Here is a 21,407-nt window from a genome sequence, read left to right as displayed (position 1 = left end):
ATCGGGCATTTTGGGACGCGGTGATACCTAATATGTTTGTGATTTTTACTGTTTATTATGTTTCATATCCGTTCTAGGGAAAGGGGGGTGATTTGAACTTTTAATATTTTATTAATTTTTTTTATTTTTTAAACTTTTTTTTTTATTTTTTTTTTCACTATCTTTTAGACCATCTAGGGTACATTAACCCTAGATGGTCAGATCGCTGCTACCATATACTGCAATACTTCTGTATTGCAATATATGGCATTTTTGCAGCACATTCATTACAATGAGCCACTGGCTCATTGTAACGAATCTGCAGCTGCCAGATAGCCTCGTGTCAAAAGAAGACACGAGGCTACCATGGCAACCGATCGCCGCCCCCCGATGACGTTCGGGGGCGTGGCGATCGGAAAAAAGATGGCGGCGCCCACGCGCCGCCGTCTTTTAAACGCCGCCGGCGACTTTGCCGGCGGCGTTGAAGGGGTTAATAGCCGCGATCGGTGCAAGCACTGACCGCGGTTATTAGCGGTGGGGGTTTTGTGCAATATGCAAAAACCCCCACCTCTGTATGAAGAGGACTCAGCCCGTGAGCCCTCTTCATACATCCCTTATACCTCTGCGCCGTAGAGCTACGGCGCAGAGCGTTAAGGGGTTAAAGGTGCTGCAGTTAAAACTATGTTAGTTGGATCTTGGCATGGAGCTGGCGCTCCGCTGCCAGGCGAGCTTTCGCCAATCCAAGCCCCTGTCTCTAGGCTACTCCCCAAACAGCACTTCTAAGAACCTTTTGTATAAGATCAAGTGTAGTAGCGTTCTTATAAGTTTGGGGTATGGCGGGTGAGGGGAATGTAAACAGATGCGCAAGAAGCGCTGAAATAATATCGGTAAATGATAAAAGTTTGCCAGTATATTTTGTGGATTACACAGCAGGGTGGCGACAAAGTTAACAAGTTTGATGTGGAATGCCCTGTAATAGCTCTTGGGCGGTGTGCCTTTTATCGCCTAGGCTCAGCAGTTTGAGCACCGCCTGCTGTCGCTTAGCGACGGCACTGCTGCTGTGCCTAGAGCTACCGACTGATGGCGCCATGGCCACGGATGGTAATTCGGAGGAGGAGGAGGTGGAGGAGGGGTGGGAGGAGGAGGAGGTATACTAGGCCTTTGAGACCTGGACCGAGGTAGGCCCCGCAATCCTCTGCGTCGGCAGTATATGACCAGCCCCAGGGTCAGACTCGGTCCCAGCCTGCACCAAGTTAAGTGTAGTAGCGTTCTTATAAGTTTGGGATATGGCGGGTGAGGGGAATGTAAACAGATGCGCAAGAAGCGCATGATGCGCATGGAGCTGGCGCTCCGCTGCCAGGCGAGCTTTCGCCAATCCAAGCCCCTGTCTCTAGGCTACTCCCCAAACAGCACTTCTAAGAACCTTTTGTATAAGATCAAGTGTAGTAGTGTTCTTATAAGTTTGGGATATGGCGGGTGAGGGGAATGTAAACAGATGCGCAAGAAGCGCTGAAATAATATTGGTAAATGATAAAAGTTTGCCAGTATATTTTGTGGATAACACAGCAGGGTGGCGACAAAGTTAACAACTTTGATGTGGAATCCATGAAAACAACCCAAATTTCTGCCTGACACACCTCGTTTGATAAGGGGACGATGTATGGAGGCAACTATATGGACGACTTTTGGAGGTAGCAATGGAGACAACGTGTGGAGGCTGCTATGGAGACAATTTAATTTGGATAGTGCCTGTATGTGGCAGTCCAAAAAAGTTTTCAAACCAGAGGAGCAGGTAGGTGGCCCTCCAGAAAAATGAAATAGATTGAGTGCCTGTATGTGGCAGTCCAAAAAAGTCTTCAAACCAGAGGAGCAGGTAGGTGGCCCTCCAGAAAAATGAAATAAATTGAGTGCCTGTATGTGGCACTCCCAAAAATTGTTTAAAACAGAGGACCGGGTAGGTGGCCCTCCAGAAAAATTAAATGCATAAAGTACTATAGCTAGAGCCAGTGGGCCCTGTCAAAAAATAGCCAGTTTCCTCTGCTTTAGTGTACAAAGAGGAGGAGAAGGAGGAAAATGAGGAGGAGGAGGAGTGGATAAATTATTCAGGTTGAGCTTCCTTCACCTGGTGGAGATTGGAAATTATGAGAAATCCAGGCTTTATTCATCTTAATAAGCGTCAGCCTGTCAGCGCTGTCAGTCGACAGGCGTGTACGCTTATCGGTGATGATGCCACCAGCTGCACTGAAAACCCGCTCGGACAAGCCGCTAGCGGCAGGGCAGGCAAGAACCTCCAAGGCGTACAGCGCCAGTTCGTGCCACATGTCCAGCTTTGAAACCCAGTAGTTGTAGGGAGCTGTGTGATCATTTAGGACGATGGTATGGTCAGCTACGTACTCCCTCACCATCTTTCTGTAAAGATCAGCCCTACTCTGCCGAGACTGGGGACAGGTGACAGTGTCTTGCTGGGGTGACATAAAGCTGGCAAAAGCCTTGTAAAGCGTACCCTTGCCAGTGCTGGACAAGCTGCCTGCTCGCCTACTCTCCCTTGCTACTTGTCCCGCAGAACTACGCCCTCTGCCGCTAGCGCTGTCAGAAGGGAAATACTGTTTCAGCTTGTGCACCAGGGCCTGCTGGTATTCATGCATTCTCACACTCCTTTCCTCTCCAGGGATGAGAGTGGAAAGATTTTGCTTGTACCGTGGGTCCAGGAGAGTGAATACCCAGTAATCGGTGCTGGAATAAATTCTTTGAACGGGATAGGCAGCCTAGCATGAAATCTGCCATATGCGCCAGAGTACCAACGCGTAAGAATTCACTCCCCTCACTGGCCTGACTGTCCATTTCCTCCTCCTCCAACTCCTCCAACTCCTCTTCTTCTGCCCATACACGCTGAACAGTGGAGGACTCAACAATGGTCCCCTCTTGTGTCTCACCAACATTCTCCTCCTCTTCCTCCTCATCCTCCTCCACCTCCACCTCCTCCGATATGCGCTGAGAAACAGACCTAAGGGTGCTTTGGCTATCAACAAGGGAATCTTCTTCCCCCGTCTCTTGTGACGAGCGCAAAGCTTCCGACTTCATGCTGATCAGAGAGTTTTTCAACAGGCCATAGTAGGCCTGAAAGACCTGGACCGAGGTAGGCCCCGCAATCCTCGGCGTCGGCAGTATATGACCAGCCGCAGGGTCAGACTCGGTCCCAGCCTCCACCAAGTTAACCCAATGTGCCGTCAGCGATATATAGTGGCCCTGCCCGGCAGCACTCGTCCATGTGTCTGTGGTCAGGTGGACCTTGTCAGAAACGGCGTTGGTCAGGGCACGGATGATGTTGTCTGACACGTGCTGGTGCAGGGCTGGGACGGCACATCGGGAATAGTAGTGGCGGCTGGGGACCGAATACCGAGGGGCGGCCGCCGCCATGAGGTTGCGAAAGGCCTCGGTCTCTACTAGCCTATAGGGCAGCATCTCCAGGCTAAGCAATCTGGAGATGTGGACATTAAGGGCTTGGGCGTGCGGGTGGGTTGCACTATATTTCCGTTTCCGCTCCAGCGTCTGGGGTATGGGGAGCTGAACGCTGGTGGATGCTGTGGAGGATCGTGGAGGCGACGATGGGGTTTTTGTGCCAGGGTCCTGGGCAGGGGGCTGACTATCAGCTGAAACAGGGGAAGGAGCAGTGGTGTGCACGGCCGGAGGTGAACGGGCTTGGTGCCACTGAGTGGGGTGTTTAGCATTCATATGCCTGCGCATACTGGTGGTAGTTAAGCTACTAGTGGTGGAACCCCTGCTGATCCTGGTTTGGCAAAGGTTGCACACCACAGTCCGTCGGTCATCCGGTGTTTCCTTAAAGAACCTCCAGACTTCTGAAAATCTAGCCCTCGCCGCAGGAGCCCTCGCCACGGGAGCTTCACTACGTGACACATTTGGCGCTGATGCACCTGCTCTGGCCCTGCCTCTCCGTCTGGCCCCACCACTGCCTCTTCCAACCTGTTCTGGTCGAGGACTCTCCTCCGTCTCAGAAGCACTGTGTTCACCCGGCCTCTCAACCCAGCTTGGGTCTGTCACCTCATCATCCTCCGATCCCTCAGTCTGCTCCCCCCTCGGACTTCCTGCCCTGACAACAACTTCACCACTGTCTGACAACCGTGTCTCCTCATCGTCCGACACCTCTTTACACACTTCTTCCACTACGTCAAGAAGGTCATCATCACCCACAGACTGCGACTGGTGGAAAACATGGGCATTGGAAAATTGCTCAGCAGCAACCGGACAAGTGGTTTGTGACTGTGGGAAGGGTCCAGAAAACAGTTCCTCAGAGTATGCCGGTTCAAATGCCAAATTTTCCTGGGAGGGGGCAGACTGGGGGGGAGGAGGCTGAGGTGCAGGAGCTGGAGGAGTGCCGATTTCGGTGACATGGGTGGACTGCGTGGAAGACTGACTGGTGGACAAATTGCTCGAAGCATTGTCGGCAATCCACGACATCACCTGTTCGCACTGTTCTGGCCTCAACAGTGCTCTACCACGAGTCCCAGTAACTTCAGACATGAACCTAGGGAGTGTAGCTCTGCGGCGTTCCCCTGCTCCCTCATCAGCAGGTGGTGTCTCACCCCGCCCAGGACCACGGCCTCTGACCCCTGCAGTAGTTGGACGCCCACGTCCCCGCCCTCGTCCTCTACCCCTAGCCCTCGGGTTAAACATTTTGAAAATGAAAGTTATAACTTTAATTTTTTTTTTACTTTTTTTTGTGTTTTTTAGTTTTTTTTTGTGTTTTTTAGTTTTTAAAGCCAAACAATGCTATCCTATTGCTTTGGCTATTTTCTAGCCAAGTATGAAAGCACACTGCTATGCCAGATGAGATGACGCTGAGTTATGAAAAAATAAACGTAAAATAAAAAGGAAATGGCAGACTGTGCCTAATTGAAATCCAACCCCTAATAAATTTTCCCACTTCGGTCTTTGCGATGGATATGTGCGTCACTAAGCGCTAAACACAGCGGTCGCAAGTCTCACTCCAAATTCCTGACAATTGGCTAGTATATGCACTGCAGCAAGGACAGCCACCAGCAGATCAACCAGAAATAAAATATATATAACGCTATTGTAGGCGTAAGTAAGCCGTTTGGATTCTCCTTTGGCTATTTTCTAGCCAAGTATGAAAGCACACTGATGAGATGACGCTGAGTTATGAAAAAATAAACGTAAAATAAAAAGAAACTGCCAGACTGTGCCTAATTGAAATCAAACCCCTAATAAATTTTCCCACTTTGGTGTTTGAGGTGGATATGTGTGTCACTAAGAGCTAAACACAACGGTAGCAAGTCCCCCTGCAAATTCCTCACAATATGGTACTAGCTGCAAATAAAAAAAAAAAAGTATATCGTTATTGTAGCCCTAAGAAGGGCTGTTGGGTTCTTGTTGAATCACTCCTGCCTAACACTATTCTAATAGAACACCCTAACGCTTTCCCTGACCAGCAGCAGCTCTCTCCCTAGCGGCATCCAGACACAGAATGATCCGAGCAGCGCGGGCAGCGGCTAGTCTATCCCAGGGTCACCTGATCTGGCCAGCCAACCACTGCTATCGACGTGTAAGGGTACCACGTCATGCTGGGTGGAGTGCAGAGTCTCCTGGCTTGTGATTGGCTCTGTTTCTGGCCGCCAAAAAGCAAAACGGCGGGAGCTGCCATTTTCTCGAGCGGGCGAAGTATTCGTCCGAGCAACGAGCAGTTTCGAGTACGCTAATGCTCGAACGAGCATCGAGCTCGGACGAGTATGTTCGCTCATCTCTAATCATAATATAATTGATTTTGTACCATGCTTTTCTAAGCACATTAGTGGAAGGTCCAATGCACACTAAACTGCAGGAGGGCAAATTTTGAGGGAAGGCCTTATAGGCATAAACTGGGACAATGATTTCAAAGACAAAAGCACCAAAAAAAAAGTTACTTTTTTACAACTATTCTAAAAAATATAGTAGAAACAAGAAAAATCCAATGTTGTCAAAAGGTGCTAAAATGTGAAAGAGGCGTTACAGGATTATAGAGAGAAAAATAAATCCTGTAAAAAGCAGATAACGGCCCCAAAAATAGAGACTGAGAGAAATATTGCCAAGGAGAGGAAAAATAATTCCAAATAATTTTTCAAGTATATCAATGATGAGAAACTTAAAACAGAGCATGTGGGCCATGCAGATCATGGTGTTGGGAGATGAGGAAAGGGCCAATCTACTGAATGTCCTCTTCTCAACTGTCTTTACACAGTTAAATCCCTTAGAGGAAGACATGATGAGGAACAACATAAATTATCTTTGGAATGTCAACAGTTTAACCCAGGAAGAGGTACTCACACCAGAGGTACTCACACCACTAAGATCACCGGGGTCAGATGGCATGTACCATTGTGTTCTGCATGAACTATGTACCTTAATAGACCATTAATTTTAAGAGATGAAGTGATTAAAAAGAGATTCTGGAAACTACAGACATGTCTAACTTCTGTTGTGGGGAAACATTTTAGGGGTTTGTTAGAGATGCTATCCTGGAGTATCTCACTGTACATAATCTTATAAAACCAGCAGTAGCATAAGTTTATGAGGGATCAGTCCTGTGAGACTAAACGGATTGGCTTCTATGAGGTGGTAAGTTCCAGACTATACCTGGGGGATGTTGTATATTCAGACTTTTCCAAGGCATTTGATACATAAAATGAGACTGCTGGGACTAGGGGAAAATCTGTGTATCTGGATTAGTAATTGGCTTTGTGATAGAAAACATAGGGTCGTCAGTAATTGCACATTTTAAGATTGGGTTGATGTTACCAGTGGAGTGCCACAGGGGTCAGTATTGGGGCCACTTCTTTTTAATATTTTTATTAATTACCTAGTATTGGGTTTACACAGTCAAGTTTCAATATTTGCAGATGATACTAAGCTATTTAAAGTAATTAATACTGAGGCCTATCATATAGTATTACAGAGGGATTTATGGAAGATTGAGAAGTGGGCAAAGAAATGGTTGATGAGGTTTTATGTAGATAAATGTAAAGTTATGCACTTGGGCCATGGAAACAAAGTATAATTATGTGGATGTATCAAGAGCGGAATAGATTCTCATAATAAGAACACAGTTTTGTGTACAGTTTTGGGCATCAGTGTACAAAAAGGACATGATTCAGAGATGGCAGACTGAGTCAGAGTCGAAGTCAGGCAGGAGGTCAGGACCAAAGCAGAGGTCACAATAGATCTCACAGAGTCTCAATAATAAAGCTTTCTCTAAGGCAACTGGCCACAAAGATCCAGCAGGAGTCAAAGGAAGGCTATATAGCAGGGCAGCAGCTGGCCAGCACAAATTAGCGACTTACCTTTAAGCTTCAAAGAGCACACGTGCGCGTGTCCAAGGGGTGCGGAAACGTGCACGTAAAACCACAGGGGGCATCGCTGGAGCGTGGGCGGTGATGGATGGGTCCCTGGAGCACCCGTGACAGTACCCCCCACTTCAACCTCCCCCTCTTCTTGGTCTAAACAAAACGTTGAAGAACAATGCGGTCCAGAATGTTGTCTTCAGGCTCCCAAGATCTCTCCTCTGGCCCGAACCCCTTCCATTCGATAAGAAAGAATTGTTTCCCTTTAACCAACTTTATGTCCAGAAGCTCCTTTACTTCAAAGACATTGGTGGTATCACCCAGAAAGGAGACTGAGGAAGACCTGCGTTTCTTGTCGGCCTGGGACGCCCGAAGTAGAGACTGACGAGTTTTCTCCCAGATGGTCTTGAACCAAGTCTTCCAAGGTGGGAACATCAGAATGCATGGAGAGAGGAAGAGTCCACAGAATTATAATTCTGCCAAAAAGTAACAGGGTGGACCAGTCGTCCTGTTGAGTGGAAACAAAGTGCCGCTGATAGCAGCCCAGAGTCTGATTGACTCTCTCCACTTGCCCATTAGACTGTGAATGATAGGCTTAGGAGAAGTCCAGTTGTACTTGAAGTTGGTTGCACAAAGAGCACCAGAATCTGGAAACAAACTGGACCCCTTGGTCTGAAACCATGTTCTGAGGAACTCCATGAAGCTGGAAGATATGGAGGAAGAACAAGCTGGAAAGATGATGAGCTGACTGCAGACCAGGCAGAGAAATGAAATGGGACATTTTAGAAAAACTGTCTGTGACCACCCAGATGACAGTATTATCAGAAAGTTGGAAGATCTGTAACAAGTCCTTGGCCATGTGAGTCCATGGTCAGCTGGGTATATGCAGTGGCAGGAGCAGACCTGCTGGCTTAAGACGTGATTACTCATTTCGGGCTCAGGAAGCACAATAACTCAAAGTCTGGTATATCCTTGACCAGACCTGGCCACCAGTAGAAACGAGAGATAAGAGCTTCAGATCTCTGCACCCCAGGGTGCCCAGCCACACAACAGTAATGTCCCCAAGATCATATCCTCTTTTAAAGAACAGGTCGGACAAAGGCTTTGTCAGGAGGAATTTGCCATAGATCCAACAGATCCGTAGACTTGTGGCAACAACAAGCCGTTCAGGAGAAACGATACTTGAGTAGCTGGTTTGCCCCCAATTACATCGGAGGCACGAGAGAGGACATTGGCTTTGACATTGTTCTCTACAGGTCAGAAATGGATCATGAATTTGAAGCAAGAGAAGAAGAGGGACCAATGAGCCTGTCATGGATTGAGGCGTTGAGCGGTCTGCAGATACAGGAGATTTTTGTGGTCAATATAAATACTGACCAAATGATGAGCACCTTCCGGAAGAAATTGTCACTCTTCCAAGGCAAGCTTTATGGCCAGAAGCTCCAAATGGAGTAGTTCCTCTCTGCTCCTGAGAAGGTTTTGGGTAAGAAGCCGCAAGTGAGAGAGGCGTCCTTTGGGCCCTTTCTGGGTAAGTATGACAAGAGCCACTGAAGTACTGCCGACAATTTTTGCTGGATCCATCTGTAGTCCCCTGTCAGACATGATATACCCAAGGAAAGGAAGAATCTTTTGGTGAAATAGGCACTTTTCAAACTTGGCATACAGGCGGTTGGCCCTTAGGCGCCTGAAGACTAATCGTGCATGAAACTGATGGGACATGTGGTCAGCAGAAAACACCAGGATATCGTCCAGGTAGACCATGACCAAGGTATATAGCAGGCCTCTGAAAATGTCATTAATGAACTCCAGGAATACGGCTGATGCATTCAGGTTCCCAACAAAGCACTTTCCAACTGCCATTTGAGCATAGTGGTGTGGCGCTGCAACCAAGGAAGACCCGGTAGGACAGAAGACATAGACAGGGGTAGCACATAAAACAAAAGTCTTTCTTTGTGCAAGGCCTCCAAACTTGCAAGCAGAGAGGCTCAGTGTGATACTGGATCTGCCAACTGACAGATGAGATGACCATCGGCTTTTCAAGACGGATCACAGGAAGATAATTTTGGAAGACCAGGGCAGCGTTGAAGAAGTTTCTGCAGAGCTGGAATCCAGGAAGGCAGAAGCTTTAAACTGGTTACCTGTCCCAAAACTGAGGAGGACAGGTATGTTCAGGTGTGAAGAGGCTTTGGTCTACCCTAGGAATGCCCTTCCCAAGAACCCTAGGTGCAGGGCATTCCCCAGAAGCTGTGGACAGAGTGAACAAGTCCTGATAAAGTGCTCCAGGCTAGCACACTAAAGGCAATGATTCCCCTGTCATCGTCTGGAGGAGCTCTTAGGGTGTCAGACAGCCTTTGATCACCTGCATGGCCTCCTCTGCAACAGACAAGAAGGACGGCTGTGGTAAGACGGGAGCCGACTGTGGATGACTACGAGTCCTGATCTGCGTATGTTGTAGGCACTGCTCCTCCAGACGCTCTGAGTGCCGGACGTAAATCCGAATGGCCAGGGTGATGAGGTAATTTAGAGAAGATGGCAGATCCCGTGCAGACAGAGCATCTTTTATACACTTAGAAAGTCCTTTCTTCGAAGAGAGATCTGAGGCAAGAGTTCAGAATTCAACCACATAGTCACCAACTGACAAGTCTTCTTGATGTAAATTCAACAGGGCAGTCTCAGCAGAAGGTGCCCAGGCTTGTTTCTCGAAGACGGACCAAAATTCAGAGTGGAATGCAGTGATGTTGGCAGTGACAAGGTCGTTTCATTCCCAGAGAGTGGTTGCCCATGCAAGGGCTTTCTCAGAGGGTAGGCTGACCCCAAATGCCACTTTAGACCTTTATATGGTGAACAGTATAAGGATTAGCTCGATATGCAGTGAGCACAGGGTGATGAAGTCCCTGCACAACTTGGTATCTCTGTCATACTTGGAAGGCATAGACCAGGGGTCCCAAACTTTTTACATAGGGGGCCGTTCACTGTCACTCTCAGACCGTTGGAGGGCCGGACTGAAGTTTAAAAATAAAAAAAAAATATAAGAAATTCCTTGAAAACACAGCGCTAGCAGTACATGTGACCGCATCCGTAATACACTGGGCCCCCCTCAATTAATTATTTAATATACTGCACCCCTTTGTGAACTATTTTATTCATTGGCCCAAGTAATTAATTAATTGGGTCAATTAATTATTAAATATGCTGCCCTCTCCCCATTAATTACTAGACTGCCACTCATAATTATTTCCTATGCTGCCCCCCACCATTAATTATTTCCTATACTGCCCCTCATAATAATTATTTCCTATGCTGCCCCCACCATTAATTATTTCCTATGTTGCCCCCACCATTAATTATTTCCTATACTGCCCCTCATTATTAATTATTTCCTATGCTCCCCCCCACCATTAATTATTTCCTATGCTGGGCAGTATAGAAATAATTATGAGGGGCATCATAGCAAATAATTATGAGGGGCACCATAGGAAATAATTATAAGGGGCAGCATAGGAAATAATTAATTATGAGGGGCAGAATAGGAAATAATTAATTATAATTCATTTTTCCCTATCCTGCCCCTCATAATTATTCCCTATGCTGCCCCTCCAGTATTATTTGCTTTAATGGCCCCATAATTCATTATTTCATATATTAGGGCAGCCACAATCTTTCTACTGCTGTTTTTTAAAAAAAAAAATAAAAAATCCTATACCCACCTCTGGCTCCCGCGTCTTCTTTCTTCTGGCTGCTGCCGGAAAGGAAGGGGTGCGCTGCGGCCGCACATCCAGGTTCAAGGAGCGATGTGCGCCGGGGTTGTCTTCTGGCCACATCGCTCCACGTGCAACAATAGTGCTCGAGCGTCCGTTTTCGGCCGTTTCCTAATCATCGGCCACAACCTTATCATTGATTTTATTGGATTTTATCCGGATCCGGGGGCTCGGCGCTGGCGCTCCAAGTGCTGGATGGGACGGGGGCCGTAGTTTGGGGACCCCTGGCATAGACAAATGCAGTCTGAGTTCTGCAGAAGACGCTGTAGTGAGAGGTGCTGCAGGAAATGGTCGCTGCAGCTGGGGTGCCAATAAGTGCTGCATGTTGGTGGTAAGCTGGTTAAGCTGCTGGGTCTGCATGGAGATCTGCTGGGACTGCTAAGCCACAATGGTGGTGAGGTCAGCTACCTGGGAGAGGTACCTTGGCGTGATCCATGGCTGGATCTTACAGTCAGGATCAGTGTTGGTGGACTTGCTGTTGCAGGATAATGCCAGGTAACTCCGCAGGCGCGACTTGCTGGTGGCAATGGCCAAGGTGAGGGTCAGAGGCGGCAGACAAATTCAGAGTCGTAGTCAGGTAGGAGGTCAGGCCCGGCGGCACAGGATTGGAGTCGGGAACGTAGCAGACGGTCAAGACAGGCGGCAGAGAATCAAGGTCAGGATACGAATCAGAGGTCACAATGAATAAATCACTTAGTCTCAATAATAACGCTTTCTCTGAGGCAACTGGGCTCAAAGATCCAGAAGGAGCCAAAGGAAGAAGCAGGCTAAATTGCAGGGCTGTGGCTGGCCAGTGCCAATTAGCGGCATGCTTGCCCTGTAAACTTCACAGAGCCGATGCACGTGCGCCGGACCACAGGTGCCATCGCACGAGTGAGTAAACCTTCAGCCGCCACGAACATGGAGGTACACGGGTGTGCCCATGACCTGAGACTTGGTTTGCAGGAGCACCCGTGACAAAACTTTTTGAGTTTTCACAGACCATATCCTCGCTTCTGCAGTTTTCGCCGACCATATCCCTCAAAACTTCTTCAGTTTTTGCAGACCATATCCTCGCTGTGTGGTAGGTAGGGCATTGATGCACCAGGTTGTGGTCTGCCCTTCCCAGGGGCGGTAGGGATGATGAGTTATTTGCCTCCCTAATGTTGGCAAAAAACAGGTCCAGTGCTTTATTTTACCTTTGTGGCAGGATACATACTGACTGAAATTTGACAATGTGGATTATGGGTAAACATGGTCAAAATCTCCAGACACCAGAAAGAAGTCCTGGTGGTGCAGTGTATGCAGCCGTCTCACAAGATGGCTGCTGGATTTAAAATGGAGTTTAGTAATTATGACATGACATGGTTGCACAACGCATGCTTTTCCATAACAGTAGAAACCCTCAACACATGACCTCATTTTGAAAACTCTACCCGTCAAGGTGTTTCATAGAATTTATTTACCTTTTGCATCAAGTGTCATTCCTTATTTTTGCTGGCCAAAGAATGTTGCTTTGGCCCCAGAATTTTTATTTTTGCAAGGAATTGAAGGAGAAAATCCACAGTGTGTTACACATTTTATCCTGAATACTTTACACTTGATCAGAGAGTGCTGTAAGTACTGTTGGAACATAAAAAGCACCACTGGGGTTTACTAAAATCAGTTTTAGGGTGCGGTCACATGGTGCATTTTAGTTGCGTTTTCATTGCATTTTGAAACGCATTACAACAGCTGAGGAGTGATTTGCCTAATAACATTTGCGTTTACAAAACGCAGTGTAAACTGGATGTTAACGCATGTATTAACTGGGCATTAAAATAACACAAATGTAAGCACATTGTTAATGCACATGTTAAAGGGGTATTCCCATCTGGGCATTTACATTTAATTAAATTCATTTGCCATAGGTAAACATTTCTTCAATTGGATGTTATTAAAAAAAATGTTCCTGTGTGAAGATAATTTCTCATAAATGTAGTTATTCTGTCCCTTAGAAACGAGATGGCTTCCTCGGATATGACCACGTCATACTCTGGCAGCGGTGGCCAGACTTGCGCTATAGAGTCCTGCCAAACCACCAGGATTCAGCGATCATTACCACAGGGCGGCGGTAGGACATGCAGTAACTCCCGGACATTTTATATACAATAGCCTTTTGTTTCTTTGTGCACTCAATCTATCAGACGTGGCCGTATCCGAGGAAGCTATCTCGTTTCTAAGGGACAACATGGTTACATTTATGAGAAATTATCTTCACACAGGAACATTTTTTTTTAATAACATCCAATTGAAGAAATGTTTATATATGGCAGATTAATGAAACTGAATGTAAGTGCCCAGATGAGAATACCCCTTTAATATCGAGTTTACATCGCATTTTGTAAATGCAAATGTTAACAGTAATGTTATTAGGCAAATTGCCTTTCCTCAGCTGTAGTAATGCATTTCAAAACACAATAAAAACACAACCAAAACGCATTGTGCGACCGCACCCTTAGATCTCCACCAGTCTATTTGATGGCCTATTCTAGGATAGTTTGTCATTGGCGTTAGCATGAAAAGCTCCTTAAAATGAAAACCGAAAGGTATTACTTGTAAATAGATAAGAGAAAGCCATGTAATAAAATGTGCTAAAAAGTTAAGCTGTTAAAGCTGTGACCTCCCATTGTTATGTGATCCTCTTGTTGATATCAAATTATATAGATTTTTCTTTGTTTCGTATCTAAAAGAAGAAAAACTAAACTTTATCTTCTCTTGTTTCTTGAAGCCACAGTACAATGGAACTCTGAAGAAGGAAAACAAGATATTTAGCTCACAAAGTCAATTCGATAACTGGGGACGTCAACAGTATATATCGTTGGGAAGTCCAGTTAGTCCTGGAAATGATTATGGTAACATGCAAACCCTAAAAAGTAGCCGAAGTGAGCCTGACCTTACTGGTCCCAATATGAAATCAACACTAAGACGCGGGAACCCCTACAATGCACAGAACCAGTATTCTCAGCAGCAAAGGTCTGGAAGAGGTGGTGCCCATAACTCAAGTTTTTACAGTCATCAAAGTACACAGCAGTGGAAGCAAATGAATGTCCCACCAACACGTACACCATCTTACATCTCCACTATACAGCGGCAGATACAACAACCGTATCAAAGCACAATGCAGAGAAATGATCCTTGCTATAATCAGAAGCAAGAAAACTATGCAGGCCTGCAAGTACCATCCAGGTAAAAGGAGATAAGCTGCTAAATGGTCACATAAATTCTATTATTTTGTTATTATGGTTCTGTTTCCTTTCTTACTGTATTCCACTCATATGCTTTCTAAATATTAACAAAGATACATTTCTTGATTTTGTTTCTAGATTTTACAGGAATAGCTTTAAACACCAATGAATATGCTCGTCTAAATTTTCTATCTATTATTTATACTGTATGTATTTATGTGTAACCTGAAAAAGTTAATGGTTTTGTTTACAGTAAGATGTAACTTTAGCAGGCTGTGATTGGCTGGTACTCCAAGAACATTCCAGAGCTGAGCTAAACTCTATATGAACAGCCTAAATATCTCCAACTCAGAACCCCAGTTTGAGCCTTCTTGAGATTTTTTCAGGGACACATACACTCACCGGCCACTTTATTAGGTACACCATGCTAGTAACGGGTTGGACCCCCTTTTGCCTTCAGAACTGCCTCAATTCTTCGCGGCATAGATTCAACAAGGTGCTGGAAGCATTCCTCAGAGATTTTGTCCATATTTGTCCATATTGACATGATGGCATCACACAGTTGCCGCAGATTTGTCGGCTGCACATCCATGATGCGAATCTCCCGTTCCACCACATCCCAAAGATGCTCTATTGGATTGAGATCTGGTGACTGTGGAGGCCATTTGAGTACAGTGAACTTATTGTCATGTTCAAGAAACCAGTCTGAGATGATTCCAGCTTTATGACATGGCGCATTATCCTGCTGAAAGTAGCCATCAGATGTTGGGTACATTGTGGTCATTAAGGGAGGGACATGGTCAGCAACAATACTCAGGTAGGCTGTGGCGTTGCAACAATGCTCAATTGGTACCAAGGGGCCCAAAGAGTGCCAAGAAAATATTCCCCACACCATGACACCACCACCACCAGCCTGAACCGTTGATCAAGGCAGGATGGATCCATGCTTTCATGTTGTTGACGCCAAATTCTGACCCTACCATCCGAATGTCGCAGCAGAAATCGAGACTCATCAGACCAGGCAACGTTTTTCCAATCTTCTACTGTCCAATTTCGATGAGCTTGTGCAAATTGTAGCCTCAGTTTCCTGTTCTTAGCTGAAAGGAGTGGCACCCGGTGTGGTCTTCTGCCTCAAAGTTCGATGTACTGTGCATTCAGAGATGCTCTTCTGCCTACCTTGGTTGTAACGGGTGGCGATTTGAGTCACTGTTGCCTTTCTATCAGCTCGAACCAGTCTGCCCATTCTCCTCTGACCTCTGGCATCAACAAGGCATTTCCGCCCACAGAACTGCCGCTCACTGGATGTTTTTTCTTTTTCGGACCATTCTCTGTAAACCCTAGAGATGGTTGTGCGTGCAAATCCCAGTAGATCAGCAGTTTCTGAAATACTCAGACCAGCCCTTCTGGCACCAACAGCCATGCCACGTTCAAAGGCACTTAAATCACCTTTCTTCCCCATACTGATGCTCGGTTTGAACTGCAGGAGATTGTCTTGACCATGTCTACATGCCTAAATGCACTGAGTTGCCGCCATGTGATTGGCTGATGTTGGACAGGTGTACCTAATAAAGTGGCCGGTGAGTGTATCTGCCAAGTCTGATTGCTGTCATGTTGCTGATGCAACATAGCCGACCCAGCACAATGGAGATTATCGCCTGCCTAGCTCACCACTAGTCCAAGCTAATATAACTATAATCCTGCCACAACCAGCCAACATGTAAGTTCTGACCAGCCTGTTATCTGTTGTTGTAAGACTGGTCCAAGAGAAGTTGTCCTAATAAATTAATCATGAGTTTACAAAATTTCTGTATGCTATATGGATCCCTTGTTTGTCGCTACCATCATGGGCCAACCTCTTACCATCTGCCAGGGACTAGTCACCTACATCGGGAGTTCCTGAGGCTGAACCTTTACTGTTGTGTGCCCCCCCCCCCCTTCTTCTTCCTTCACCCTGCTCGGGCTGATGGGTATGGAAGAGGCTTATATTAAGACATCTGTAGCCCAGCCGCCTTCAAGCCAGCCACTCAGTTCTTAGTTACCTGCACACCCCATACGCTGTTAAATTAGCAAAAAATACAGCAATAACAGCTATGTGCTGCACACCTCTCTCATGGAGCTACAAACAGTCAAGGGTTGATCCAGTAAACCATAGTTGTAAAACATAGAAAATAAGTTCTGACCGGAGCTCCCGATTCTCTTGCTTCCGTGTCCTTTTCTTCCAATATGTCACTCACAAAATAGAGCAGTTCACACTCCTCCAGCACAAATTCCTGAATCTTCCGATAAGAATATACCGCTATTCAGACCAACACTCCTTCATTAGGGCGAGAACCTGTAGCTGGCGTCCCATATTGGAGTTTTATATGCGCAGTTTTATCGCTCTTTTGTGAGTATGTTTTTAACCTAAATAAATCCTGAGTGTTAAACTGTTCTACGCTATCTGCGGGTGAATTTGTGCCAGCGGTTCACCGCAACACATGTTGCATACGGAGGAGGTCACAGGAAAAACGCAGGAGTGTTGGTCTGAATATCGGTATATTCTTATCGGAGGATTGCTCTACACTTCTCCTGAAGTCCCAGTGACCCCACAGCTCAGAGAAGGTCTGCTGTACTAGGGTAATAAATTCCCACCACCCCCTACCAGGTGACAATCGGATAGCAGAGGAAGTGGGCATGGGGCTTTTTTTTAAAAACTTGTTTGGGAAGTGAGTTGTTGTTGAATCTTTGTCTAAAGAGAAAGCTATGGCATAGGACATGGCTGATATGTAACATGTTTGCTGTATTGGAATAAACCTCAAGAAATATTGCTCAGTGATTGTCTTCTCTGGGGGTGAGGGCCTTTCGTAACAGACTTGATGGCAGCAGTCGGATGGAAGCACTGAGCAGAATTCAGAGACAAGAGCTGGAAGAGTTGACCTTCCCCCCAGGAAGTGGTGTAGGAATCTTAATATTGTGACAGAGGGTAAGAAGAAAGCTGAGCTCATTGCCTTCCTGATACCACCTCTCAGTCTGAAACAAGATACTGCATCAGACTCCTCTCCTTCTTGTATTGGTCAGTACCCTGCATCCAGAACCACTCCATGGAAATGTCTGATACAGATCGTGTGGAAGAACTGTTTCAAAGAAGGTTAAATAGGTTCAGTGGAGAAATGAGCGACAGCGAGCCCAATCCTGGGAAGTCATCAGTGATGGTCATGCCTGGGATCATTTCAAGCTTTCAGCTGCGTTTCCTATCTCTCAGGAGGACCAAGAGAACATTGATGACTATTTGAATAAATTTGAGATTAAGTGTAAGTCCTACAGTATTGCTGTCAGCACCTGTCCAGCAACCTCACAACCACAACCAGGCTTGGTGTTAGTTGTCAGTGGTGGCAAACTCTCCCTGCAGGCTAAGGCCCTGCCTAAAGCAAATAGACCGCCCTGGTAAGGGCGCACCCAATATCGGGAACCTAACTGACAGTCCCTGAGCGTCCCTACAAGATGACAGGAAGACTTACTTCGTCTTGCAGCTGTTGGATGGTGGAGCGGACAGGTAACCGGAATACAGGAATAGACCAGTGTTCACAGTGGTGCACAGAAACCGACACAAGACTGAGGGATAAACGATATTGAGGGACAAACAACAGATACAGACAAGTGGAGTCAAAACCAAGATGGCAGCAAAGGAACAGAATCGGATAGCAAATAGAATGGTCAGTAGGTAAAGCAGAAGTCAATACACAGAATAGCAAGAACTGCAATGGCACTAGATACACAGAAGGACTGAATAACCAGCAGCCAATGAAGGAGCTGGGCAGAATATAAGGCAGTAATGGACACCACCTCCAGCACTGACTGGCTCAGCAGTCCATCACTCAAACCGCAGCTACAGGGAAAACGAGTGCAGAGACACACCCAGCTTTCCCAGGATCAGAAATGGAGCTGTCAATCACAGACAGCACGGGGTGTGGTTTTCCAGCAAGAAGCCTGAAACCTGATCCCATTAGAACAATTTGTGAGTTCTGACAATTGTAGAGGAGGACTGGACCTATTTGTTGGCTGGGAAACTTACAGGTAGAGCGAGTTGTACATTTTGTTCCCTCTCAGAAGACTATGATGAAGTTAAGTGGGCACTGCTAGCATGATATACTATCATGCTGCAATATTACGCACTGCGTTTTCTTTCCTTTCTAAAAGGGACCCATGACACTTACCTGGAATTCAGCAACAAATTGTCTCATGCCCTCAATCAGTAGAGTTGTGGGTGTGAGACAGACTTTTGATTCTGACAGTTATTTCTAAAAGAGCAGTTGCATACAGGTATGCAGAAAGCCAGTCTGCCACTTAGTGGCATAACAAGACTCCAGTGGGCCCCGGTGCAAACTTAGAATCAGGGCCCCCATATACCTAAACTCTTGCTGCTGGTCCTATCCTGCACACTATACTTCAAAATACACATATTTCATATATATACACTCCACAGACTTAAGCACAAATACTCTATATATGCCACACACACATAACATATAAATATAACACACCTATAACATGTGTGTGTGTGTATATAAATATATATATATATATATATATATATATATATATATATATATATATGTATATACACTTAAAAACATATAAGTTTGTGTGAGACAAAATTGATTTCAAGCAAGGCGCTATTTTTGAATGGAGCTCCACAAAAAAACAGAACTTTAGAAAAGGAACAAATAACCAGAGAAGAAGAAGAACTAAGAACTCTGGATTCTTGACTACGGAATCTGATTCGAGCCTTTCCGACGAAATGCAAAAGAATCAGGAGTCAAGAGCTCCTGCCCACATTGTAAGCGGAGAAAGCGCTGTGGAACCAACAACATCAGCAATCCCTTTAGGAGGCAAGGTGACACCTTTCTGATTCATGATATGTCTACTAACCTATCTAACCCACACGCAGTTGATCTGATTGGTCTGAGGGTAACCCCGTTATGGGACTATGACTGTACGGAGCATCTAACTAATCCTGTATTGCACGAGACACTAACAGACAATTCTTCGGGACTTGATATATCCCCTAATGTTGAGAGTTACATTGAGAATATTAGTGAGAGCAATGTTATTAATTTGACTAATTTAAATTTGTCTGATGAATGTTTGTCACTCTTGTCAAAAGGTTTGAATTTTGCTATTACGAATGCTTTTGACCCCATTCAATTTGACATTGACCTGTTTAAAGGTATACGTAAACTGAATTTACATAAATTGTTTCCAGGTGGGGTTCCCAATATCCGTAGAGAAGGTGAAGTTCCTATTACTATTGGACCACGGGGATTTTCCCCTCCGGATGCTACTGTCCACCATGATTTACCTGCTATTGAATGCTTATTGAGTCTGGAAGATTCTAATGTTGCAGACAAATCTGTCAATCTTACGAGTTTTGAGAGGGAAGTGGAAGTTGAAGCTTTCAAAAAGGGCGTTAGGTCGTCTTTCTGTCCCCCTTTATCTGCTGGATCTCCCATCGACATTTTTTGCCAAGAGCAAAAGAGGATGTTAAGGCCCTTATATACCCTTTTGCCCACAACAACTTGTCTACTGGCAAAAAACAAGCTGCAGTCATTGGATAACATTGTTGTGAAGCCAGTGGATAAGGGGGTTAACGTGGTCATTATGACCAAGGAATACTATAAGATGGAGGCTGATAGACAAGTAGGGGATGTCATGGCGTATACCCCCCTTAGTTATAACCCCACCCCTAAGTATCAGGCCTTTTTACACTCCTTTCTCAGGAAGAATGTAGAAATGGGTATGCTATCTGAACAAACTGTCATAAGACTGTTACCTGAGAGCCCTAGACACCCTGTGTGGTATTTTTTACCACACACAAGTCAGTAAATAGTCCTCCGGGTCGACCCAGCGTGGCAGGGATGGGTTCGCTTACCTAGCCCCTGTCACAGTACCTTGACTGGCTCTTACGTCCTATATTAGTGAAAATACCTTCACATTTGAAAGATACTAATTCATTCCTCAGGGTGGTCAGGGATATATATTGGAGAGAAAGCTATACGCTAGCCTCTATAGATGTTTAGAGTTTGTGTACTCGCATCCCGCAAGATCTGGGTGTTCAATGCATCCGTCATCTGCTAGTCAATGCAAAAAAGAGTTCACAGTTTGTGGAATTTGTTTGTGAGGGGCTACAATTTGTCCAGGGAGTGGGCACTGCGATGGGCACTCCTGTTGCCTGCACTTTTGCCAACCTGTTTCTCGCTTTTTTCGAGAACCGCTTTGTCTACTCTCTGGACAACTCCTTCGTCTCAAACATTACGTGGACAATATTTTTATCGTGTGGGAGGGCACTCATACCGAATTTTTTGATTTTGGTGAATATCTCAACACTTGTAATCAGATGAACATGCATTTCACTGCTGCATTTCATTTTCGCTGCTGAGAAAAAGAACTCTAATTTTTAGATGTTAGAGTCACAGAGATTCAAGGTAGACTATGTACTTCTGCTTTTAAAAAATAAACAGCTACCAACTCCATGCTCAGTTTTTACGTCTCAGACGCATTAATAGTAGTGACACCCTATTTTTTCAACAGGCGAGGGAATTGGAAAAACGACTCTTGGCTTGAGGGTACCCTAGTGAAATCATTCAAGAAGCATATAGCAGTGTTACCACCATTTCACAAGAAGAACTGTTATCTTCCAATACAGGAAAAAATGTTAAACAAGACAACGGTTTTGGTATACCTAAGAAGAGAAACAGTAAAAATAAAAGGTTTACCATTACTTTCGAATTCAGTCCCTGTATTTGGCTTATGTTGATGACCAGGAGTAGTAAATCACTGTATTTTTTCATTTTCACATCATCCTGCAAGTCAGGGCTGTGTAAAATACCAGCAATTTCATCTCTGACGAATGTAAGTTGCGGGAGTAGAAGGCTGACTTATCTTGGTAAGCTCATGTTTTGGAACCAAGTACATTTTAGTTGTGTGTTCCATTACTTGTTAAAAAGTAGACTGGATATTAATGGAATTGCAAAACCTAATAGCGGTCCTATGAATTCTCCAGATTGATTTACTAAGCGCTTCTTCTTCCTTATGCCCAGTGTTTTATCACTCAGCTTCCTGATAGCTTTACGCCA

General features: G+C 45.4%; 1 protein-coding gene across 1 annotated transcript in view; it reads left to right on the top strand.

The window, feature by feature from the left end:
- Window positions 1-21,407, top strand: part of PKP1 (plakophilin 1) — a 287,100-nt gene that overhangs the window by 36,734 nt on the left and 228,959 nt on the right. The window contains exon 3 of the mRNA XM_072137242.1: window positions 13,839-14,296. Coding sequence (XP_071993343.1) covers window positions 13,839-14,296 — 458 coding nt within the window. The remainder of the gene's footprint in view (window positions 1-13,838; window positions 14,297-21,407) is intronic.

This window comes from Engystomops pustulosus, chromosome 2 (genome assembly GCF_040894005.1).
Source record: "Engystomops pustulosus chromosome 2, aEngPut4.maternal, whole genome shotgun sequence".
In the NCBI taxonomy this organism is placed as follows: domain Eukaryota; kingdom Metazoa; phylum Chordata; class Amphibia; order Anura; family Leptodactylidae; genus Engystomops; species Engystomops pustulosus.
This window is presented reverse-complemented; position numbering and strand designations above follow the sequence as displayed.